Source organism: Stegodyphus dumicola, chromosome 7 (assembly GCF_044657685.1).
Source record: "Stegodyphus dumicola isolate Sdum_Otavi_A_Nest chromosome 7, ASM4465768v1".
NCBI lineage: Eukaryota > Metazoa > Arthropoda > Arachnida > Araneae > Eresidae > Stegodyphus > Stegodyphus dumicola.
This window is the reverse complement of record NC_140774.1, coordinates 105,710,368-105,738,056: the sequence shown is the minus strand read 5'-3', so window position 1 is coordinate 105,738,056 and position 27,689 is coordinate 105,710,368. Positions and strand designations below refer to the sequence as shown.

The 27,689-nt window shown below is 32.0% G+C and overlaps 1 protein-coding gene and 1 long non-coding RNA gene across 2 annotated transcripts in view; one reads left to right on the top strand and one right to left on the bottom strand.

Moving 5' to 3' along the window:
- Positions 1-27,689, bottom strand: part of LOC118180869 (uncharacterized) — a 778,920-nt gene that overhangs the window by 373,714 nt on the left and 377,517 nt on the right. Inside the window, exon 5 of the mRNA XM_085820677.1 lies at positions 24,733-25,099. Within this exon, the coding sequence (XP_085676803.1) occupies positions 24,733-25,099 (367 nt within the window). The remainder of the gene's footprint in view (positions 1-24,732; positions 25,100-27,689) is intronic.
- LOC146996305 (uncharacterized) overlaps positions 1,898-27,689 on the top strand; it is a 68,479-nt gene continuing 42,687 nt past the window's right edge. Inside the window, exon 1 of the long non-coding RNA XR_015042176.1 lies at positions 1,898-2,042. This is a non-coding gene — a long non-coding RNA (uncharacterized LOC146996305). The remainder of the gene's footprint in view (positions 2,043-27,689) is intronic.

The window sequence follows — 27,689 nt, the reverse complement described above, 5'->3', positions numbered from 1 at the left end:
TTTAAGTTTATCGTTACATGTTTTGAGTTTACGCAGAAGTGTTGACGTTTCTGTGCGCTCAAATGTGTCCATCTGTGAAATTATATAGAGTAAATAAAGGGTTCTTCACACTCTTCTTCAGGTTTCTGTCGTAACTAAGACTTGAGGATAATTCCTCAAACAGTCGTTTAGGGCTCGTTAGTTTATGCTACCTAAAACTATGAGACTCTGTAACAGAGAGGCGAATATTAATTGCGCAAGTAAGTTCACATGAGTTTCCAGACATATCGAAGTTCGAAATTTTATGTCATAAATTCAGCCAGACTAAAACTGCTTTACAAAAAAAAAAAAAAAAAAAAAAAAAAAAAAAATACTTCGCATATTTAGATTTTTTATGTAGTATTATTTAGAGCTGTATTTTACACGAAAGGCATTAACAACATACGAAAATTAGAAATGCAAAACCGTTGTTAAAAAGAATGTCGATGTGTTCAAAGAAAATTTCGCCTTTAATTTCAAAGAAGATTTCGCATTTAAGTTCAATCAGACATGAATATCAAATAAAGTAATGACATACATTTAAAACATTAATTACATCAGATACTTAATAGGTTTCGCATGGAACCTATTAACTGACGATCCTTATGCGTACTTTACAGATAGTTAAATTTTAAAGAAATGCAATTTTAACATTCAGTTTGACTTACAGATATTAAAATCTCATTACACAAATAATAAGTGAACTCCTAAATTGATAAAATGCAGTATTTGTTTGCATTTTAAATTGCAGTATTTATTTACATCAGAGAAAACCATCAAAATATATAGTATTTTAATTAAAGTTAAACGCCTTTTTAAATTTAATTGATTATTTTGTTAGTACCTATAAATAAAGCTTTAATTAAAAATTTGAGATTAACTAATATTTGAGATGTTTCTCAATTTGAGGACATTTTTTGCGTCGTATTTTAACTTCGAAAGGATGCATAAAATCTGAAATAGGAAATTTTAAATAAAATTTAAAATATTTTCAGAACATTTTACATTATAATCAGCAATTTATGTTTGTGATAAGTAATTACCTAAAATTTCCTTAAAATGCAGCTTATAGTTTTGAATTATTACTTATGAAACCTGAAATTTTTTCTTCATATCCGCATAAATATAGAAAGTAAGAAACACCATTTTGTTTATTCATATGAAGCTTCATCTTGACATATTTGCAACAAAAATGAAAGAAAGATTTGTACAAAATTTTCTAATGAAAATTATAATATAATATAATTATATTTTCATAGAATTAAAAGCGGAGTTAAGTTATTCTACAGAAAATTATTTTTTTAGCATACAATTCCTTCATATACTATATCATTATTATCAAAAGTAATGCTTCTGTAAAAAAACGTGATATGTGTACGTCCATCTACGTCTTATTTTGCAAAAATAGAGCAATGTCCATTTCACGTAACGAAAATATAAGCAATACAACACTGTGAAATTTGACTCTGTGCTTTAGAGATTTCCTTTGAATCATTAAACATATTTTTGTTATCAGCTGATAATAGTGAAAAAGACCTGCTGAAAAAATTCATAAAAGAAAAACTATCTCTGTATCTTCTGGCTCGGTTTGAGCACTTGAAACTGCAAAAACGCCAAAAATCTTACCTTTTTACTTGACAATTCAAGGTTATCCTTTATTCAAAATCACTAAGAAGGTCCAAGATATTCTTTCAAAAGTTACAAAGCCTGTTCAAGAGCTCAGTAGCAATAATGTTTAATCGTTGCTATTAGGGTTACCGCAGATTTGACGTACCACGTCTCAGAAGGAAGTGCGTAAAGCAAGCTGAATAAATACGCACTTCAACTGATCTAAGAACACAAAGTTTTATATTTTCATTGAACTAACACAATTCTTTATTTCCCCAGTCTTTATTCGAAAGGCATGCTTTCGTAAGAACAGAAACGACGATGGTGCTTATAGTGGCAGCTTATTGCTATTTTCATGAATGTTTTTTATAATATTCTTTACATTCAGGCAATTAAATAAGAATGGCCGTTTCAAGGTAAGAATATGAAATACGATGACCATTTTATAACTGTAATATGTAACACTTGCTATCAGGTATGATCTTTTCCATCGCATTTTGTCTTAATATTAATTCTAGCCTAGTGCTTCTCAGATTGGCTAATTAATGAAATAATAATTATAAGTGGAGAATAAAGAATTAAAACAGTTGATGGAGAATTGATATGAGAGTTAGGCTGTATTGTTTGAATATGGCAAAACATACTAAAAATTCCTAAGAATCGTAGACGATTTTAAGATAAACTGACTCATATTCGCGTTAGACGTGGGGAATCACCTATACGACGAAAATCACTCATGTAAGCCAGCCCATTCTCCTAGCTTCGAATCTGAATCGAACTACCAGAATTCTCAGTTGGCTTCTGGTGCGGCAGAATTCATATGAAATAAATGTTTCAATTGTCATTAATTTTAAAATGTAATAAATGTTGCGAAAAAAAGAAGAAAATAAAGTGAATAATTTTTGAACAAACTAAGGAGAGACTTCACGTTACTCATGCCGTAACACACATCATTAATGAATTATAGTATTTTAATTTAACATGTTAAGCTTAATTATTTCGGATCAATTTATATAAACTTGATTTTCACATGTCCACATAATTTGACAAGTAATGGAAGACAGGGACACTGGGATGCACCACTACTGCATGATTTTTCCCCATGTGCATTGGTATCTAATTATAGAAGAAAAAGTATTGCGAAATTTATGTATTCAACAGTATAATGTAATTAAAAGTTGGGTAATTTTTGAATGTGTATTTTAGAAGAGATTTTAATTATTTTGCTGAAAGGATTATTAATACAAAAAATATTCTTATATTTGCTTGTAGCGATACTTTATTTCCGTATGTATCTGCTAATTCGCAGAATAAATTTCCGCCGTATTTTCCAGCATAGCACGGAGAATCTTGGGGGGAAAATGCTTGCATGAATTTTCAGAAGAAAGTTTACTGCTTCTGTTACTACTCTGAAAACCTTTACATACGGAGAGTTTTACCCATAAAAGCCTTCGTGAATTTTCAGGCATCGACAAGTATTTGCCATAACAGCAAAAAGTTTGAAAAACGTCAGATAAGCAATTGCATTCTAGATGGAAACTTCTCGAAAAAAAAACCTGCGACACGAAAAATTGCTTTCCTCAAGTTGAGCATGTGCATCTTTTGTATTGTCATCGCAGCTCCCCGGGGTGTGTCGTGGTAAGCAGCCGAAAGGCTTTATCTGTCTGCGTCAGCTTGTTGGGATGAAAGCTCGAAGTTCTACCGTGTCATCGAACAAGTTTATCTTCGAGGGCTGCATTCATTTTTTTTTTTTCGCTGCATCCAATGTTTTAAGATTAAAATGTCATTTATGAAGTACTCTTCTTTGGTTTTCGATATATACAAGAGAATAATGTGACTATTATATTCCATTGGCATGAAAATTATTCCTGAATAACAATTCTCTATTTAGATATATTTGTTGCAGTGTTATATGAATATATATTGATATCTATGTGGTGTGTGTGCGCGCGCTCGAACGTGTGTGTGTATGCAGGTACTCACTTTTATAAAAATAGGGAAAACATTATTTATTAATAATTCGCTTTAAAATCTATTAGTTTCTCCATTTATTTATTTTTAATTAAGAGTTTCTTAAAAACAATCCAGGATAGTGTAATTTTTTCCCTATATTTATAAATTTAAGTTTTTACTAAATTAAATCTTTACCAGCTTTAAGCTTGATTTTCATATTAGAATTATATTTTAGTTCTATTAGGAACTTTTCTTTACTATTGAAATGACTAATACTTACTAATGAAATGATGCATATATATGTGTGTGTATGTCTATATATATATATATATATATATATTAAAAGCAGTAGTAACGATGTACAGATAGTTGATGACATAGATGGAGAAATACGGCATGTCAATTCGTTGTAATAAAACAAATTTAGAAGTAATGAACAGCAAGAATTTTGATTGCGTAGAATGTTGAGCCATATTGAAAAGAAAACTTGGCAGCCAAAGAAGATTAAATATTCAACCTATTTTTCAACTAATAATTGCGGCCACAATTCACTTGACAATCTAATTGTGCCTGCATATTCCAGAACATTTGTATTTCTGATACTGTTGCGACAGGAAAGCAGCAATGAGACAGCGTCTTAGCGAGAACAAGTAGAAGCAAAAGTGTGCAGTTATCCAGTACGGCAGCTTATTGAAAGAAGGTTTTGGTTTAAGTATCGAATTAGTTACCTCTTCAGTGTTATGCAAGTCAAATGATATGGACTGATCTCGAAATGACGTATTTCAGAAAAAGGCATTACTATTTTTAGAATAGAGAGGAGGAATTAAGGAGCTGTTGCTAATTTAAACTGTAATTTTGATTTACATAATTTTTATATTACATACAATCAAGAGATAATAATGAAATCAATCAAGAGAGAATTGTGAATTCGTGTAATATTTCAAAATAAAGATTAAAAGAAAGTGTCAATTAAGAATATTTAGTTAAAATAATTAAAATGCTTTAAAAGTGCAACAAAGTAAAAATGTCTTTCAAATTATTTCAATTGACTTAATCATCACGATGCAACCTGCTTCGAAGTGGCCCTACAGTAAATATTTAAAAAATAAACATTAAAAGAAGATTAATTGAGTAAGAACCCAGAAAAAGACATTGTGCTACTAAAACTAAATAAATTTCTAACCAAACGATAAGCAAAACTGCTAAAATGTTTTGTTATCTAAAAGGAACATAAACTAAAAAGGAACTATTACAAGTCAAAATTTTAAAGAAATGAATTTATTAAAAGAATTTTTTTAAATAAACGTACAGAAAAAAATTTTTAATTTGAGGAAATGCGTAAAATCATATGAAGATACACGATTTAAAGTCTAAATGGAAAAAAAAATTATAAGATAAATGAAAAAGTAAAATGCCTAAAAATTATTTAAACCGAATCAATTAATACAATAAATTAATTTGAACAGAAAATTAAAAGAAATTTAAAACTGAATGAAGTGTAGAATCAATATGCAAATCTTTGAGGTTGCTGAGAATTATACACATATATATAATTATATATACCTTATCTTGAAAAAGCCAAAGGGGGAAAAATATGTGTGGCGTGGACGCACTCGGCTGATCAATGTATCAGTTTATAGAGTTTTAAGTTTTGCTATACATTTCTTATATTCGCTGTACTATTTACATTTGGCATGTAAATTTATGAAAGATATCCTAATCTGTAAAAATTTGCTACATATTTTTTTAACTTTGTTATTGTTTTTACCTCTTGGAAGGAGAAAACGAGTGAAATAAAGTCGGAAAAATATTAAAATGAATTTTTTTGTTGTTTAAAAAGTAATACCGCATATTTTTAAAAAAACAAACTCTTTCTTTTCATTGTCAGATCGTTCAAGACGTCAGGATGAAATTACCAGTCATACACAAAATTTGTCTAAACATTCCTGCAAAACAAAATGGCGTACGTGACTGATATTAAATCTAAATCTAAACTGTTGTATTCATTTAAAAAAAAAAACCTTTTAAATATAGTAAAAAACATAATTTTCTTTAATTAAAGATCAATTAAATACATGTTATTTAACTGCCTAATAAAATACAATTTTTAATTTAAAAGTAAGTAAAAGGTCGAACATTTCATCATATTGGCAGAAAGTTAGAAAAACTGGGTTTTGCACAGTGTTAATTATACCTAATGTAACATAATCTAAATTTCGTAATACAGACATTCCTGTTTATTGGAACAACATATCAGATTTTGTTTGCAGACATCAATCAGCTTACTGTTATTCAAAACACGGAACTGGCGGGAGGTCATACGTTGGCCACATCAGAATATTTTAATTATTATGCATTTTAGGAGACTTACTATTTTAGTAATTTAAAAGCAATTATATTTGCAGCTATTCAGTCATCCAATCAAAACAAGAGAAGGCGTATCTATAACAACAAACCAAACACATATAAAATATCTGAAAGGTTATCAGATTTTAAATTACGTCCAAAGGGGCGTTTTTTTAACATTTTGTGTGTTATCTTTATTTATTAAATACATAAAAATACTTACTTGGCTCTTCGCACCTAAACCATAAAATTCAGTTCAAGAGCAATATCGCAAAATAATTTTAAAATGAGCATATCTTTAGAATATCCGATAGGTAATCTCGGGCGCTGGAGATAAAAATATTTGATTTTTCGTACAGGTTTGCCATTGCTCGCTTTGAAATCGTTGAGTTTCATAATCAAAAACTCATGAATGCTTTACAAAATATGAAATAGATAATAATACAAATTGCATTATCCGAATATGAGCTTCCAGATGCTCATATTCGGAAGGAGACCTACGCTATTCAAAATTTGATGGCCCTAGGTACCTTCCCTTTTAAAAATTAAATGAGAGTAAAGAGCGGTTGTAAGACAAACTAAATGGGGATTTCATAATATTTCTCAGAAAAAAGTAAAGAAAATACAGTAGAAAGCTCTAACAGTATGCTAAATATTCTAATCAGGCCACATGTACTGTTAATTACAAAAATCGATGTATTTCTAAGAGAAAAAAAATCATATTAAGCAAAGACGTTACTCAAGAAAGGTAAAATTTATTCCGGTTAAGTAGTCAAAAACTGAAACATTCGATAGCAGAATTATTATTTGGCTTACTACTATGTCGCAAACATTAGAGGGGCAGATACCAGATCGCAAATATCAAATTCAATATGTAGGGGGTCAAAAGTGTTTTGAATAAAAATTTTAAGCTGTGCTAGTATTTATTAGATACTCCCTCTGATTCCCTAACAACTTAGGCAGTGTATGAAAAAATGTTGCGTAACATTCAGTGCCTAACTCTTTTGGAAGTCAAAGAATCTGTCAAGGAATTTCAATTGTAAGGTTGAGCTTCATCACACGCTTTTTTCTTACTTTACCTCATACATGTTCAGCAGGATTTAGGTGGAATGACAAAGAAGGTGAACCTAATTGATGGTGGAATAGAATATTTAAGTGACAGCTTCGAAATCAGAGCGATACGCTTAGGCTCGTTAGCCTATTGAAAGATCCAGTCCCTTGAAGCTCTTAAGCGGTCCACAGATTATTGCAGATAATCTTTTAATGTATTTATAATTTTATTGCATTGTATATAGTAAAAATTACCTAACCAAACTTTTTTAGTAGATACCCTGCTTAATAAAAAGAAAAAAATTACTGAATCTATGAATCTAAAAATAATTACTTCCAGCTGTTTAAAATAAACTCTTTTATTGGTATCTCATTATTTAGAGTTAAATATATATTTTATAATGTAATCGTGAATTATCAATATAGAGTATGGAGATAACAGAAGAGAATAAGTTCTGTATTCACGAGATAACTTTCGATAACATCTGAGCAGCAGATAGCAGCAGATTCCGATAACTGAAATTTTTCCTGTAAAAATAACCCTGAAAGTTTAATATTTGCTCTGGTTTAAAAAAAAAATACAGAAGAACGTTGATCTATTGTTTCCTCAGCGATAATTTTCACATATAAATGATCCAGGATGTCCAGTATTGAATGTTATAAATAAAAATGTCATTTATTCCTTCCGTTCACCGAACTATTGTTTTAATAATCAAAATAGATTAAAACAACAGCCAGGAGTTTAAATGTTGCAGATACTAAGAAAACAAGAATCAGCAGAAGTTACATAAATTTGAAGGCCTTGTGTCGATGATTTAAATAGATCTTTTTCTTTAGCTGCAGGAATGAAACTGATGAAGGAGAATTTTGTGTTCACGCAATAGCAAGAGTCCAGAAAATTCGAGCAAGTTCGAATTAATGCAAGAACAAAATCACTGGTGTGATTCATTAATAAAACGTTAAAAGAACTATAAAATAATTTCTTTAAAAGCAAAAGGATATGAATAATTATAATTAGGATAAAGGATCATTTACTTTACATTATAAAGGATCATTTACTTGAACTGAAAGATTTTTATGAATGTAAAACGTCTTTATAAAATCTAATTCAACAACGGAGGATATTCTTGGAATAATTTTATCTGCCAAAGAAAAGTAATTTTCACCAACAATGTTCAGCAGAATAGGATTTATGAGTTTCCTTTTTCTTACATATGTCTCCTGCTCCTTAGTGCGAAATTTTAAGGATTAGATTGACCAATGTACATTAAGCTACACTGGCAAGGCTTACTAAATACCATATATGTGTGGGCGTGTGCGCGCGTGTAAGATAAAAAGTACGTAAAAGATAAATTATGATTTTAATTAGCACTAGCCTCTTGATGCTTAAATTAATCTTCTACTCTGAAAATAGTAATCTCTTTCTGTACTGCGCCAGTTCTAATCCATGTCATATAACCAATAGATAAGCTATGAAAAATGTAAACATTTTGAAATAGTCACAAGTAGTGTGCCAAGATGGCCGCAACATGTTTATCGAAATAAAAATGAAGATTTAATCTGCCTCGGCTGCCTTCAATTTTCCTATTCGTTACGGATCAACATTCAACACATTCGAGATTTTTGCTGTTCATTACGAATTCAAAATTCTACGTTCTATGGTATCTATGTTTTCAAGCGACGTACTTATATTGCTAAGTCTTGTTTTATTAAACACACACACACACACACATATATATATACATATATGGCATAATACTTCTAAAAACAAGGAAAGAAAAGACGGAACACTGTTGATGCGTACGTAGATCCATACTGAAGAGGAAGCATTCTGATTGCGTAGTATGCTAAACATGTTAAGTTCGTAATATCTAAAGAACTCGGCAGTCGAGGCGGTTTTAATTCCATTTTTATTTTCCAGTTGACATTTGTGGTCTCAGTTCACTTGGCACTCTATTCGCGCCTATTTCGCAGAACATTTACACTTTTTAATATTATTGCGATAGCGAGCAAGACGGCGAAATTACACCCAAGCTGGGTAGCGAGGGAAGCGGAAGTGCGTAAGGTATGCAAGATGCAAGCACACGAAGAGAAGGGTTTCGGTTTGAGTTAAAAGTTTCAGGTTCACAATTATTACGTCATCAGCGCTGCGCCATGGACCTTTTAAAAAATAGACTAACCCAAACGGGTTTTCTCCCTCGTCTGAGGCGTTGCCGGCTGTCACCTTGATTACATCCGGAGGAGTAAGGACGACTTGCCGAAATTTAACATTGGTTGCCTATGGCAGCGTGTATAATTGTCAAGAAAAACCTGGTTGTAGCGCCTCATTTCACAAATTAGAATTTCTACACATTTTTATTTTTGAAATTGAGATTGATTTTTTAAAATTTAGCATATTTTTCAAGCATAATTAAAGTTCAACATAATTATAAAGCTATTGCATGTTTTCAGGACTGAATATTTTTTTTAGCTTTTCCTATGCTGTAAGGAAATTTGTAACTACTTCTTTTAGAAAATTAAATTTTAAATCTGAATTAATAGAAAATTTCAAACAAGCAATTTTCTCTTGCAATTGTTATGCTTTTTATTGGTGTAAATAAGTAAAAAATACTAAAATATTTAAAAACGAATTTTTGAAAGTTGTGTTTCAAATTCTAAATTGTGCTGCTTTTTTAAAATTATAGATGAGTATTGTAGCGCAATTTCTATAAAGGAATTTTATTTCAATTATATTTCATAATACATCAAAGTGTAAACACTTTTGACTCCTTAAAAATGTTTATACATTTAATTCTAATGTTAAAATTGTATTTAACCGTAATAATTAATTTTGCTTGTATTTTATAGTGATTATTTTTTAAAATTTATTTTTAGTTCTGCATAAGATTTTTTTTATTTACTGTTATTTTAATTTATTAGCCCAAAGCGGAGATAGCCTAGAAAGGCTGTTAGTTTCGAAGCGGCATTTTGCACTGTTTTACTATAAATGCCCATGTCACCGTGCAAATTGTTGTTACCAAATATTATCGCCCTGTATTATATGTAAAGAAATTAAATAATGAAGAATCTGCATGAACACGTGTATGCTTCTCGCACTGTGACAAAAACGACAGTATCTAGAGCCATCAAATTTTGAATAATGTAATCCTCCACCCGAACATGGGCATCTGGACGGCCGAATTTCGAATTTGTTTTAACCTATTTCGTATTTTCTAAAACTTTAACGAATTTTTGATTAACAAACTCAACGAGTTCAGAGCGAGCACTGTACGGAAAATAACAGTTTTATCTTCAGTGCGGAAATTCTAAAGATATGCTGTTTTCAAATGTATGTGGATTACGGGCGAAGAATATGATATTCAATAAATATAGATAACACACGAAACGTTAAAAAAAGATTCCTTTTGGGCGTAATATATAATCTGAGTGCTTCTAGATTTTATTTTACCTTTTTTTATTCCCTTCATTACACCCAGAAAATTTTATGCTCCGAATTTTATAAATTACTAAAATAAATATTCCACTTTAATGTTATAAGTTGATGATATAATCAAATAAATTATTGTTTTGTAATGCTGTTATAATTTTGAAAATGGTCATTAAATTTAAAAGAAATTATCAGATCTTGTTTAATTTTAACTTTTTTATTTCAAAGCATCACGTACTATCAATCTTATTTTATTTTACGTTATTTGTACGCAAAATTAAGTTCATAAATTTTGTGCTTAGAGTTTTTACCGTTTTACCAAAGTAAAGATGTTCGTACAAGAATTATGCGTAAAAAAAATGCGCGAAATGCAGTAAAAAGTGCTTCAATGAGATATATTAAAACCTATTTGGAAAAAACTGTGGCTTTCATAATCTCATCACTATACAACGTGTGACATTTAATAATTAAAAAGAGTTATGTGATACAAATGCCATAGGTTTCAGTGTTAAAGTAAACCAGATCGTCCCTACTCTTTCTTGCCGACATGTCGGTGACGCGAGCCCCGCCCACTGGGTTAGTCTATCTCTTATAAGGTCCATGCGCTGCGCAAGCCATGCAAAAAGAAAGATATAGAAATGACGCAATCGAGAGACGTTATTACGATTTTTTAGAATAGAGAGGGAGATTTAAAGATTTACCGTTAGTTTAAATTATAATTTTGATACACATATTTTTTATCTTATATATATATATATATATACGTATATATATGACTATCATTTATGACAATTCTGTTGATGATAATTTCCCTGTTGTGTGTTATACAGATGGCAATAAAATTAATAATCGAGTTAGATTAGCTTATGTCGTTTTCCATCATGGTTCTGAACTGGAATACAAACTCATTAGAATTCTCAATGAATGCAGTGTTTTCCAAGCCGAATTACTGTGCATTAGTGAGACAATTAAGTGGATATCTAACAACTGTTCGCTAAGTGCTAAATTTCTTATTCGCACTGATTCTCTTTCATCCTTATATTCTCTTAGGAATATCTTCTCATATAATAAATTAATTGTCACTTCCCATGCTCTTCTTAAAGACCTTATTAATAAAGGTGTTGATGTTATCTTTTCTCATATACGTGGCCACACTGGCAATCTAGGAAATGAAAGGGCTGATTGATTGGCAAAACAAGCTACACAAGTAATTACTAATGATACTTCCCAAGTCATTTTACAAGAACAAAAGTAGGAATGATACAATACTCAAGTGGAATGAACTATACAGGAATTGTACTACTGCCTCTTTGACTAAACTATATTTCCCTTCCATTCCTCACAGACTGAATAATAAACACTTAATCTGCAATTTTACAGTTAGAAATTAGTTACTCAATTTCTAACTGGACATGGTAAATTCAATTCATATCTGAAGAGATTTAGATTATCTAGTACAGACTTGTGTTCATGCAGTTTCGGGGGAGTGCAAAATGTCGACCATTTGTTGTTTGTTCTATTGTTCAAAGCTCAAGGAAGGACGAAAGAAACTCATTTCTAGGTTAAACTCTGTGAATAGTACATTTCCTCCCCCTCTTCACGTATTTGTCCAACATAAAATGGCTTTCTCTTTCTTCTGTAAATTTGTCTCTTACGTATCATCTGTAAATTTGTAAGTTTATTTTATTTTGTGTTGTGTTGTTGTATTTGTTTTTTTTTTTTTTTTTTTTACTTACCTCTGTAAGTGTTGTGTAATACTATGTGATGCACAAGGATTTAAACTTTTCAATTAAAAAAAAATATTTGTCTTAGTACCTACAATACTTTAACATTTAATTTTCTTGTTGTCTTACAACGTTTTATATTAAACATCATGTATTACAACATTTTATCATTTTAATGCTTTAATCGCTAAGGCCTATTAACATGGCAGTTCTTGTGAAAATCTCTTGAACAAAATAATTTGAAACGAAAAAGGTACTTGTTATCTGCAAAAAAACTATCTCTTTCGACTATAAGTCTGGCAAAACTGCAACGCTTTGCACGTGGCTTTAAGCCTTGCCACCGGGGACTTATTTACAAACTTATTAAGTTAAAATTCCCCGAACATTGTATTAGACTTATCTCCAAGACAGAATCTTTGCAGTGAAAATTGGCAGTTCTGTTTCTTTCACGAGAAAACTTTTCTCTGGAGTGCCCCAAGGATGTGTACTTTGACCAAATTTATATAACATTTACATTTACGATATTTCTAAAGACCCACAAATTACCATTGCTCTTTTCGCTGATGATACTGCAATTATGACCCAAGCTTCTAATGTTACTTTTGTTCAGCTCCTTCTTCAATGTTACGTCAAACATCTAGAAAATTTGCTCACTCTTTGGAGGATTGCAGCTAATATTGAAAAATCAAAAGCAATAATTTTTCGCAAAGTACAAACAAATTTCACACTACCTAGACCTCTTCTGTTTGATGAAGAAATTGACTGGGTTGACAAAGTTAAATATCCAGGAGTCATTCTTGATAAAAAAATTGACTTTTCAAAAGCATCTACGGGAAACTGTGAAAAAAATTAATATTACGCTTGCAACTATGCATCCACTTCTTGGCAGAAGAAGTCATATGCCCGCTTCTAATAAACTCCTCTTATATAAATCTATACTTCGACCAGCATTACTCTATTTTAGTCCTGTTTGGGGCCGCGCTGCCAAAATTCACCTTCAACACATTTAAGTTCTTCAAAACAAAGCATTCAGAGAGATTTTCAACGCTCCATGGTTTATTCCAAATTCGTATATCCACAGTGATCTCAAAGTAGATACAATTCAAGATTATATTCAAATACTTAACAGAAATTTCTTCTATTCAGTTCTCACTTACCCTAACAACTGCATCAATTCTCTTAGATGTCCTCCATTTCCCAGAGAAAAGCGCAGATATCTATTTGACATTCTCCATCCTTAATATTTTTTACTCATATTAGATTCTTCAATTCACTGATTTGGACCTTCGACCAGAAACTCACTTTATTCGTGGACTGATGGCGGCCACTTGACTTTTACTTTTGTCTTTTTGTTTTACCTATGTTCTTCACTTGATACAGAGTATAATGAAGGCGCTGCTTTCTGAAACTTAAATTCACTTTATATTCTTAGCTAAGCCTTGCAGCTGCATTATAAATATAATTACTGAAAGCATTAAATTTATTTCTGTTACTTTTCATTGCTTACTGGTGCTCGTTTTAAAGAATTCAGGCTTAGTTTCAAATTCAGTTTTACAAAGAGCATGCAGGTGAAAAATGAGGAAGATAAAAATGAACAAATGATTGTGCTGAGCTTCATCAAAATTTACGAAGCTCTATAAGATGCTAAAGTGAAAGCATACGCAAAGTGAAAGGATGAAAAGAAAATATGAATATCGCAGGACAACGCAGGATTCCCTGTTAAACAATGTTTTTATGTACAATATTGATATTGAAGTAATAAACATTGTTTACTTGCAATATCATATTTATTTACAATATGTAATAATTTCCAGGCTTAGTCGTTTTCCCATATTTATCGTCCCCCCTTATCCATCTCTTGAGAAGACGAGGTTTTTCGAAGTTCCATAGTACATCCCCTGAGAAATTTCTGCCATACAAAGAGGAAATTCGTGTTGACAACAGTTCATAAGATAATTCCTAAAATTCGAAAATTAACAGTTACTTACAAGCCATGGGCCTTTTCTAATCTCATGATTTCATCAGCAGCATTTACTAAATATTCATGCATGTGGACTAAGTTAATACTAGCTTTAATCTCACTTTTCCCTAACTTAACCTGTGGCATATTCATTTTAACGCTTAAATGGTGTAATTGCAACAAAAATAAAAGTTAAGAAATGATTTTATGAATGCAAAGGTCCATTAGCTCTTTTATGTGGACTGAATGAACATAAAAAAATTTAACAGGAGAGTACTGAACACTATTTTAGGCAAAATATGCTTGCTACGGTACCAGTTATTAATTCGTTATACGCATGGAAGATAAGATGTTGATTATTATGTATAATAATGCCAGTTATTGTACGTAATGATCAACATCTTGGTTTTTATGATAAATTTCACTTAATTTTTCCTTTTTACCAATGATTTTACATATATTTCAAGTAAAATTGGAAACAGTGATAAACATGCTGAATTTTTTGGTTTTTACCTGCGACTACGTACAATTTCCAAATAAATTTAATAAAAATTTAATAAAATAAATTTAATAAGTTTAAACTAGTGATTATGCATTATATTCAGTAAATTTGATAAATTAAGATAGATTAATCATATCTACCAGTAGCAGCAAGACAGTACTCATAATCACCGGTAAATTTGATTAATATGCAATACAATTTGTGAAACTTACCAAAAAGATTGATTATTTTGCATAATCACAACCTTAATGACTTTTAGCCTAACACGCTCATTATCAAAAATCATGATAGCCAAAATTAACCCATTTACAATTTTTACACCAGCAAGAGCCGTCCTACCGGTATGGTGGTTAGCGTCGCTGATTGCCGTGCGAGCGGTCCGCGTTTGAATGCCGGAGAAGGCATGGATGTTTGTAAATGTATAGTGTCGATGCAGCAGAGCGGCACTCCAAATATGCAGCGAACTGAAAGTCCTCCCGTGCGGTTTCATGGAAGGGCAGAGGGATGGGAGACCCTCGAACCCGTCCCCCCTGGGGCACATGTTTATTTCTGTTATTGTACGTAATTTAATAAAATAAATATCAGGCGTCCCCGTCCTTCGTTACCAACCAACCCCTGGGGTGCTGTTTATCGAAATTGGGGGCAGAACTGAGGAAAATCGCATTGTCACCTGTAAGGTGCCCAAGGCTGCTGCCAACGACAGGCGTATCATAAACAGCCCACGAGGAATTTAGTGGCCTTGGGTAGATATATAGCTGTAAAACAGGTGAGCATAAGTAACAACGGCAGCATGTTCGACAGCATGTTTATCAATAAGATAAGAATTTTCCAAAAGATCTCTAACCGGATTACTTCGAATAAACAAGGTTCTGTTGCATGAAAAATCGTTTCCTGTATGGATTAGGTCAATGATTTCCAAACAGAGGTTTTTCCCATTGTTTACGTGTATGTACACTGCGCGGGAAAAAAAAAAAAAAAAGTAGGGGTGGGCACAGTTCTCCATCTCCAATTCTACTGGGCCGATTGACGAAATTCAACTTGTGTTTATCATGTCTCGAAAGCGCGACTTAGGATATGTATTAGATTTATATGTCCTAATATAGGTATTTTGACACAAAATCGGACTTTTTCTGAAATGACATGCCAATTTTTTCCATATTTCGATTCTACGACTCAAATTACGCCAAACTACCAAGTTTTGTAAAAATCGCATGAGTAGTTTTTAAAAAATTAGCATTAAACTTATTTGATTCCTTCTTACACAGTTGGAAATTTAGGTTCATTCCAAATAAAATTCCCCCCGTTTTTTAAGATATATTTTTAAAATTTTGTATTTTTAAATAATTTTTCTAAATTTTGCGAAAAACATTTCGATTTATAACCTATGAAAGTTTTACAATCATCTTTAAGTAGATGTATTTTTAAGCATAAATGCAAAAAATTAGAGCTTTTTATTCAAAATTTTCGAAGATATACGTGAATTTATATACTGGCCCATTTTGAAATTTGGCATATTTGTTGAAAGAGATAAACCATCAAATGTGGTTTAGACACTTTGCTAAAATTTTTGGTAGTAGAAATGTGGCTTTTTTTCTGCTCATGCACAATGTAAAAAGGTAGGAACGAGGTGTATTTTTTTTCCGCTTCGGCATAATGGAAGGGAAAGGAAAATTGGTACCATGTATTAAGAAGTTCGCCAAGAGAATTATTCTTGGCGCAAACTGAACAAATTGCGTCAAGATATATTTTTGAATTTCTCCGTAAATGTTTCACCAAATTTTACAAAATTTAATATCTAGGCATAATTTGAGTTGTAAATTCGAAATATGGAAAAAATTAGTATGTTATTTCAGAGAAAATCCGATTTTGTGTCACAATACCTATGTTAAAATAGCGCTATATATAAATCTAATATATATCCTAAGTCGCGCTTTCGAGACATTGCTTTCGAGCACTGCCAATTACCCAGTACACTCAAAGGACAAAGCATTTGTTTAATGACAAAACAGGCTACAACAACAATTCAATAATATTCTAAAATTTAAAGATTTTAAAAAAAGTCCGAATTTTATCAAAATACCTATGTTAGAACAATGTTATATATAAATCAAATATATATGCTAAGTCGTGCTTTCGAAACATGAAAAACGCAATTTGAATTTTGTCAATCGGCCCAATAGACTGGAAGATATAGAACTGTCTCCTTTTTTTTTTTTTGCGCAGTGGAGCCCACCAGCGGCCGAGCGGTAAAGACGCTGAACACTGGTAGTTCGGTCCGAGATTCAAATCCCGCGAACAGGCTGGCTGCATGGGAGTTTTCATGGTTTTCCCCATGTGTAACGTGTATACGAGTCAGTTTACCTTAGAAAGTCCTCTACGAAGGCATCCTTCCCTTTAGGCTGATAGCTCTCGTGTGCTTTGCCATAATTGAATAATCCAAATCCATCCTTTTCGCGCAGTGTACATTAATTTTCATTTCGTTCTCTTTAGCAACCGAATAGTAGTTAAAAACATCTCGTGGGACTACACGACTTCCTGCCAATTTCTCGTTTTAAATAGCAGCAAGCTTTAGTAAAGTATCACTTCTGGTTGATAGTATTGTCCCAATAAATAGAAAAGTCTGTAATACGGAAACCTGGATATTTTAAGGATATCCTGGATACGGAATCCTGGAATTTGCGAAAACAAATTGCAAATTTTTAAATGTTCAATATCAATCTATATTTCTTTGCGTTATATATAAAAGAAATATTACAATACCTTTTTAAATATTTCCATTTGAAAATGTCTGTAATCTACACCTTGCGTCAGAAATCACAATCCAAACATGCACTATAACCAGTAATCACGCTAGAACAATGAGTTTCATGATATTTCAAAACAAACGTATTCAACTTACTGAAAAAAACAGCTTTTCACCAGGTCAGATTCTCTCACAGATTATTTCTACCTATGTTTTTACCACTTGATTCAATGCGATTTCAGTAACATACCACCTTTATTCTAAGAACATAAGATACTAAATTCTGTCGCCAGAAATATAATGATCTTACATGTGACTGGTCACAATATCAATTCTTTTGTTTGCAAATGCCATCACGATTATACAACTTTTCATGGACGATGTTTTAATGTTTCTACCCGCAAGGATAATTTCCTCATACATTTTGTTCTCTATTTTCCCACCTCTCGAATTTTCATTTTGGTAACTTCATATTATAACCTTTACTACCTTAGTATCGGCTAGAAAATAGTAATTTAAGAATTCCTAATTATTTATTTTTGAATTAATTTCTGAATTATCGATATTATGTATAAGAACAAGACAGGATTTTCTGCGATTAAGTCAAGAAATAAAGAAAACAATAAATGGTTAAATTACTGTAATGCATCTTACACGTTTCCTTTTCGTTTTCAAGGTATTCATTAATCTAGTAAAAGTAATATTTTTGCAAATTCGGAACATCCAACTATACTTTTAAAATTTGTATAAAAAGAGATACTTCGCAAAAAATATCGTAAAATGTAGTATGTAAGGGTTGCAGCACTAATTTTTGCTGTCATAAAACAGCAAATTACATAATATTCCTAATAATTTTGAAATCAGTAGTTTAACATTATCAAGAAGCAAGCAGGCATGTACACATGAAATTACTTTAGAGGCTTATCCTAAATCTCCATAAAGGCTGGGATTAAATGACAGATTTTTAAAAAATTGTATTAATGTGCAGGTGATAGCATTATGTGTATTTTGAAACTGGCTAAACTGACTTGTGTATTAACCGTGTTGAATATTATATAGCATAAAAGTAATGAAATTCACACGATGAAAGTGATTCATTAGTTTCGGGGACTGAAGTTGAATACCGAATACAAATTTAGAATACATTTTATCACATTAAATTTTTGGAAAATTAAACTTAAGGAAAAAATTTCCCTTTTTAGTAAGCTCGTAGTCATTAAGAATTTTTGGTACAGTAGACGTGAAAAATGTGCAATGCCTTCGCCGGTATTCGAACCTGTACCTCACAAATACGCGTCGATGCGCTACGGTTACACCACGAAGGCATGCGGAGAGGAAAGAGAGAAAATACCTTACATACTTCCACTTTTAAAGAGCGACTGGGGATTAGGGGGCCACAGTTGCCAGATCCTGGTGGTGACGAATTATTATCCACCACCTTTTAGATTCGCTGCCACTATAGAGTCATTTGGTTATTTTGAAGCAAGAGACGTGAAGAATGTGCAATGCCCTTATCGGGACTTGAACCTGGACCTCTCGAGTACATGCCGAGTGTGCTAACATTACACCGCGAAGGCATGCAGAAAGGAGGGAGAAAATACCTTAAGAGCTCAGGGGGGGGCCTGTTATGACCATGAGACCAACTTGTTTGGTTAGGTGGGTCGGGCTGCACACAGTTCTATTACGCTACGAGTTCACTAATTCAAACTTCTTCTAAGCATCACACATTTCTGCTTGATTATATAATAATTTCACAGTATACTTATTTGATTTAATATGTTTCCTTGCATATTTAATTCTTTTATGAAAAAAATTCTTTTACTGCTGTGTACTTTTACAAGCTGCCTACACTTTTCGATTAAAATTTTCTGAGAAATCCCTGTTTCTTTCTATAGTATTGATACAAATATGTAAACTGCAGTTTGTATCATTTGAAATAATAGGGAACATCCAAGGACAATTCTGCTTATTGTTTCTACCTCTTATTTAGATTAGCACTTTTATATAATTTTACCTATTTGTGGCATCAACCGGCTGATCAAAACCTCTTTTAAGTAGCACCTTTTGCTTTTCGAAGAAATTTTTATAATTTATTATTACATATTTAAATGTAAATCCCTTCTTGATCGCTCACTTAAGGAAAGCTCTAAAACCGTCCTAATATAATAAAGAGGTTTTAAGCCTAAAAATAGACACCAATAGTATAATAAAGTTACTAAATTCATCGTTACTGTAGGCACTTATTTTGTCACTATTAAGTAACTGAAAAGACCAAAACAAAAACGTTATTGAATATAATAAACTACTAAGTAGATATATTTTTTTTTCATTATGTGGCTTGAAAGTGTCTTCTGCTTCTAACTTTATATTTACTGCAAATCCCCATTAAAGAAGAGGGAGATCTGTCGAATTATGTTCTTTAAAAGCATCTTAGTTTCATTTTCAAACTTCGTATTTCTAGAAAAGGTAATTAACCATATAGATAAACTACACTGTCATAGGAAAGATTAGAAAAATTCAGAAACATTAGCCAGCTTTGGGTTAAACATACAATACAATGTAAACCTCGAAGCAGAAAAGTCCTCTCTAGTGAACAAAGAAATAATAATAAACTGCGCTAAGTTCATCGTTTAAAAAAATAATACATATTCTCTCCCTTTTATGACTGTTCCTTAATGAATAAAGGAAATAAAAAGTGCGTGACGATTCAACTTCCTGATGCAGCGACTTAGAATATCGGCTTCTGGCTCTGACTGATGATGATGTGCAATGATCCGAGGGTTGTGTTTCTGTTGTACGACGTGTATTACAAAAAGACTGTCTAGCTAGCGACTTAGAATATCGGCATCCAACTGTTATGAAATTCAATGATCCGGGTGAGTGTTCCTGTCTTTGAACTTTGAAGTGTAATAAAGAGATTTTTACGAACTGATATTTAGCATAATGGAGAGAACGGTTCCTCTCTACAAGCAATAACGAACAAGGACTGTGAGTGTTAAGGACTATTAAGTGACAAAGTTAAGGACAGGTTACATTAATTTATTGCAGTCTGTCTCTCAGGTTATCTCTTAGCATCGCGTACGTTTTTATTTTTGCCTTTTAAGGAAGTCTGCTCATATAAGTACTCTTCACATCCTCTTTGCATATAGTAATGATTACGTAAACATAAATTTTAATATGTAAATATTTATTAAGGAGTTTAGTTCCGAGATTAAGATAGGGTCTTTATTTGTATGTTTATTCTGAATTTAATGTGGCTTTTGGGGACCTTTATAAAAAACGAATATTGATGAGATATAACTAAGTATTAAGTCGTAGAAAAATGTCTACGACAGCACTGTTAAGGGTATTTTAAATTGTGTGATTTAATCGAATATGGGCCAAACTGCTTGCGTCTGTACTTGAATATCATATTGTTCATTTGGAAGAAAGATTAAATATTGTATTTATTAATTTTTGTTCATGATTATTCCACAGCATAACAAATTCAGTTTGAAATATTTTAATTGTTAATATTTACATGTTACATTTGACGACTATGTGTTATTATATTTGTCTTACTACGGAAGTACTGAAATTTATTTAATGATTGCAATATATACATGCATCCCCACAACTGAGAAGCTATATATATGTACACACAGAACTCAGAGGAAATTATAAAGTTAATCTTTTCTAAATTTTTATTATATATATATATTAGTATAAGGGTTCCTTTCTTAATATAAATTCCAAATTATGAGCTCGCTCATAATTAAAAACAGTTAAGATAAAATGAAATTAGAAGCAATCTGATGTCCTTAAAGGAAGTATAGAATATATAACTTTATTTTGTCGATTAATGTAGAGTCGTTTGCTTCTGCATACGAGATGCAATTAAACGCCACTCTTACCCATGAATTAGATTTCAAATGATCACCACCATCCAAATCAAGCATCACCACCTCCATCCAAATTTCCGAGCATAAATCGTCGTTTCCAGATGCGCTACAGATTGCTAATTTTCAGCTGATTTGTCACCTCATTTTAACCAGCAGCTTAACTATTACACAAAATACTCCAGATATAGTTTAAACATCATTCATTAGTAAATAGGATGGATATATGTGAATAATTATTATAAGGTCATAAGGAATATTTCTGCTGCCGAAACAGAGATTTGTGCTAAATCCTTAGCAAATTTTGGAATGGAAAATTCGCAATTAAAAACATATTAGGCTTAATATAGAAATAAATAAAAGAAATGGTGGTAACAAAGCGGTTGTAGATTTGTTACGAAAATATATTGATATATGTTTTCACTAAAATTTTTTACCTATGTAAATATCTTGCGAAAATCAATGGTATATTAAATTAAATCTTCTCGATATCTACAGTACGAACCAAAACGCATTTAGTCTGAAAGAAGAGCAAGTTTTATTTAGTTGTTTTTGTGAATGCATGTTTTTTAGCCAAGGTTACACTGGTCAACATTTTGCTTCGAATGGGATTCCTATTCAGAAGGCTGTTTGTGTATTGGAAATTGAATATTGACAAAACATATTAGGGTTACTTGTCTAAAGCAGCGAAGAATTCATGGAGCACTTTTTTTTTACCGGATATTGACTTGTATTCATGTAGTATTCCAGTGCTCGAATTTAAAGGGAATATGAGTTCTGTTCTCGGTAAAGACAGAGTAAATATGATCATACCTGCTTTTAATATTTCTTCTTCCTCCTATTACATTAGATGTATATTCCTTTATAAATTCGGAAATAAAATTATAAATAAAATGTTAATAATCATATTTTTCAAAAACTGGTTTAAATCCCAACGTTTCGAAAATTCAAAAACAGTTGTAATACAAAATAACTTACTCGCTGCAAATCCATGCAAATATTTTTGAGCTGGTAAATTCATAGACTTTCTCGTTGCTATTTAATACCCTGTAGTAATTTGACCAAAATTTCGGAATTCACATGTTAAGAATTTGCTATGTTTATTAGACTTGGTTTCCTGAATTTTAATACTGGACATTGATCAAATTGATAAGGTATATCAGGTATCCGTTGAATGCTTTACACATTTTCCAAATACGAGATCAAACGAGCAACAGCTGATGATTTGCACAGCTTCGCGAGTAATAATAGCAATTCGCACTAATTTCTACTTAGCAATAAAAAAAATGTTTGCCTCTTTTCTCTGGCTAAGATTTTGTGGAAAGATTCCCTTACTATCACTAAATATGACACTTACACTTATCACACTTACTCACACTATACACTTACTAAATATGATAGTCGTCTTCTTATGTAATAAAAGACAGACAAGAAAATGCCCTTTTATTGTACACTTAGAACATTTAATATAAGAAGTACACGAATACTTGATATAAACTTTGCAGATGTCGGTCTCTAATTGTTGATCCTCCAAATTAAGTTTTCGCTGTTTCGCGAAATTGCATACTATGAAAGACCAAAATATCAGAACATAGACTGGCCAGTTGTCTGTTGTGTTATTGTGGCTTAACTCACTCGTCTGACCTAATTAGAACAATTCCACCATTTTAGCACGACAAGGAACGTAAGATTAATTTTGTCTTTAGCATGGCCTTTGAATACCATATAGGTGACAATATAACTTTGCCCATTTAAGTCCCAACATTAATGGGTAAAAGGACTGAAGCCGGGACCTAGGGACTTTCAATCCTCTACTCTTATCACCAAACTACTCGAGAGGACTTTTGTCTTAACGTCCATTTTGAGAGTGCTCTAATGCTGCATAAACATTTTGCACATACCAACACCCATACCTTCCTTAGCATTTAACACGAACTAAACGAAAGACACAATCAAGCACTTTAAATCAGAGTACTTCAAATCATGCTCAGTCCCCGTCTAAATGGTATGAAGCAACTAAGTACACCATCAAATCAAGGAAACAATATGTGTAAATCACAAATGGTCTAAAGTACCTCAACAGAAAAAAGTGTATAATACAACATATCTGAACAAACTATTAAACACTCATTAACAACTTTTATCGGTTAAAATGCGTAATTGGTTGATAAGCTCAACATAAGCATAGCTACAATCCCAATAAGACCTGCACATAAATATGTATCTCAAAGGAACTAAATGTGTAGATTGTATCTCATGTCAATGTATGGCCAGTTGTGATGAACATGCAATCATACCGTATACAATTAAATGGCCCACCATCCAAAGTAGCCAATGCATTACTTATGCTTCAATATAATGCTGTATCCGTTATGTGTATGTAATTATAATAACGTATAATTCAAAAAGCGGTGTAAATGCCCCACGTACCCGGGTATGTAATTGGAACACTTATGCATTAGTTTGACATGTTATTTAAGCATTAGTTGTGCCATGATTCAGGCACTGTATCTATAAAATGTATAATTCCAAAATCAGTGTGATCCTACTGTAATATCCTTATAAACATCTGCATGTATAACCACATAAATGAGCCAAATACATCTTCATAATTAAGCTGTAATGTAACACTGTTGTAACAGTTGTGTGCATATAATGTATACTTCAAGCATCAATGTAATCCTGTTATAATCATTGCGTGTAAACTCTGCGTCAGTAAAGAAAATGCATGAACTGCATGTTGAGGGCCTGTCGAACGTTCAGTTATCAACGCAAATTACCTGCTCCACAAAAATGTCAGTATCTAAGTAGTAGTGTAATCATATGATAAACATGGCGCGCAAATAATATAAATGAAATATTAGTGTAATTCCACTGTAGCCATTGGATGCATATCATGTACATGCGAACAAATTGTATGAATTGCTACATATAGTATAATCTAAGTTAAAAAATCCTAAAATATTCAATGACTTGCACGCAACTGTAGGCAACAAATATTGAATCTAAACTTTGAAATGCTGTAATCTGAATAATTTAATAGCTACGTAGCTAATGAATGTAATTGGTTTATCATAATTGTTTAATAATACCATAGATAAAGTACAACAGTAGCACCTCGGCACCAAAACGGCACCGTGTGTTCTAGGAAGGTGCTATAAATCTGAACAGCTAGGGTAAGGGGCGTTAACTACTTACTCAGGTTAAATAATAGGTGGCCCATGCACTTATACCTACCCTAATGAATGATACAGCATCCAGTAGCACCATTATACCGATGAAGGTCATTTATCCAACACCTAGTATGCTTTTCTATATATTACTAGCCGCGCGCAGTGATTACAGAATTTTGACCATTATACGAGTGCACAAGCCTTTTTAATCAAACTGAACAGCTAGCAGATAAGATTGTATTTACTGCGTTTGTCTGTAGATTGAGGAGCATGTAAGATAATTAACAACTGAATGGGATATAAACTGTAACATAACACATAGCACCTGAAGTTCTAAAATGAAGCATTACCTCCTGGGGTCAGCAAGAAAGCTGGTTTCTCAGCCTTCGCAGTAATGGACAGATCCAGCAGCCTTTGCATACTGTCGAAGTTAAAGTATCCAATGGACACCCCTGCAGCTCGAGATGCGCGGTCAGAGGGCTCATTGCCATCCGATGGTTGGATGATAGTAGGTGCTCCGGACGCTGGGTATGCATCGTCATTATCGAAAGAATCTGGAGCAGACTGTGTATTCTTTCTTACAAAACCACGCTTTCTTCGCTCGCTATTACGTCTCGAAGGTGATGATGTAGGTGCATTTACTGCTGGAGGTGTTTGTGGCGATCCATCGCTAGGAGGCGTTTCTGTCCTTGAAGATGGAACACTGTTAAAATTATTCTGTAACAATAAAGAAAAGAAAAAAAAACTCCAGAATTAACTTGAATTATTTTTAAGATACAAAGAATTAATAAATCAGAAAGCACAAGAATAGACTACAGTAGCGTTGAGAATATTAGAAACAAGTTACTTGTAACTCAAATATTACAGGTTTTTCCCACTGACACAGAAATGGAAAAAGGACACAATAATGTAATCATAGAGCACAATAAGATGTTATATTCAGATTTTAATCAATTCCTATTAATTGGTTTTAAAAGTGCTTTTAAATCCTTACGATTACTGAATTATTGCAGCGATTACTGAATCCAACTGAAAAATCCTGTTTGGCTATCGTGGCTTTAATTGGCAGAAAGTTACAGTTCAAGTATTAGATGCCTGCATAACGGCGCCTTATCAACTTTATGATAGGAACTTTATCTTGGAACTTTTATGCGAGTCATACACAATTACAAAAGTTCACCACAAATGGAAATTTTTGTAAGAGTATTCTTGCATGATGGCGCCTCTCCAATTATGGAGATTAGTTTCGTTGTATAAAGATACTGATAAAGCTGAATGCACAGGCATAATGTTCTTTCTCGGGGAGACCAGGAAACTGGGCAAAATACTAGGGAGTAAATGATGTTTTCAATTAAATAATAGAATATAAGAAATCTTAAAATGTTGACTAAACAAAAATAATATAACAATATTATTCCAGATGTACTTAATTCCTATTGGCCATTGAAAATGCCTTTATCCTTTTCAAATTACTGCTTTACTCAGTCTACGGCTTTACAGATGCTATTTAAGTATAGGATAGTTCGTTTATACCCAATTTCCTGGCTGTCTTATAAAATAAAGGATTAGGAAAAATAGGTTTTTGAATAAAAAATCACTTCAGGTAAGAGAAAAAGTACTAATGCAGATGTAATTATTATTATTCTAGCTAGAACTTTAAATTTAAATGAACTTAACTGTTAATGAATTTAACAGATAAGTTTTGGATGTGTAAATGCTATAAGCATTAAGCAAGAGTAAACAAACTCGCTTTACTTAGACATTGCAGAAATGCTTGGTCAGCGTCGCCTGAACAAGGGTAAAATGAAAAGATTTTCCTGCTTGGGGGAAAAAAATAAAGTAGAAAAAATCCTTTAAAATACTAAAAGATAATTTAAATATTACAAATGAACGTAAACTACATGCAGTCGAATTTTAACGTTTTCCATAGAAATCGTCAACAAAGTAGATCATTTCTATCTATGTATTCGAAACATATAGCTAATTGTAATGACATATTTATTTTTGTTATATTTAATATTATAAGGCTCAAAATGCACAAATGAGAATGAAATAATGTTTAATATTTACAAATTTACCTGTAAAGTTAAACTGACTAAACTGTTTCTATGAACATATATTAAAAGTAGGACTGAGACAAAAATTAAAATAAATTAGTCTAAAAACATAATTTTTCGCGAATCATATGTCTTAAAAATACTCCATAAGTCTCCTTTGTTTTTTCAAATGAATGTCATTTGAAAGACAGTAGCTTGTTATATGCAATAATAAACGTGTACTTGAATGTTTTGTTATAAGTATATTAAGAAGTTTTAACCTCTGACAATATTTAATAAAAGGTGAAATTTTTGTCAAAACTGGGATTGAATTCACAAAAATAATTTTTAAAAATTCACTATTTGTCAAATTCCAAATACTTTTGTCAAAATTTTTTTAAAAATCTAAAACAAACGTTAAAATAAAACACTGAAAATTAGAGCGCAAGTAGCATTTTAAACTTCCATTTAAAAATTTTCATTTTTTATTCTAAGAAAATTTAATTTTGAAATTAACATATATTTTACAAAATTATGTTGTGAAACATATATGTACAAATTTTCTTGCTTAGAAAGTAAAAACTTAAAAAACAAATTTTTAAAGTCCCCTGTTCCCTTAAGTATTGCAAAATTATGAAGAGTTAAATATACATGTAATCAAAAGAGCGTTTTTTGATTTTTGAAGCATTTTCCCAAAAAAGCGTTTTTTCTTTTCATTACAATACTTGTCTACTTAAGTCTCTGTACTCTTACATTTTTCGGTGACGTTTCATAATAATGAAACGCTATTAAATTGCATCACTTAACTAAATGTTTTGCCTTGTAGGGTTTATATTTATTTTAACTAACATTTATTTTAAGTTTAAACTATCTTTCCTGTCAAGCCTTACTTTCCCCTGGAACTGCCAATGCCAGAATATGTAAATTTGAGTAGAACGCGCAACGTTATATTGGCGCCCGAACACTTATCGAACTGAAATGGCCGAAAATTGGATGGAAGCCGCTGCACAACACCAAGAAATGACAACTCAGTTAGAAGGATTTGGATACCTGGTCCAGACTTTGAGAGCATCAATCAAGCCAAACGTCTATTTCGACGGAAAAAATTCGGTGGCGGTATTTCCCGAAGGTATAGAAAACCACTTTCAGCTCTACCCTGTGCCTGAAAGACAAAAAGTTGCCATCGCCACATCAGCACTAAGAGGACAGGCCGCGCTATGGTGGAAAAATATAGGCAAATTTCTTCTAGGTGAATTTGGAAGCCCGACGTA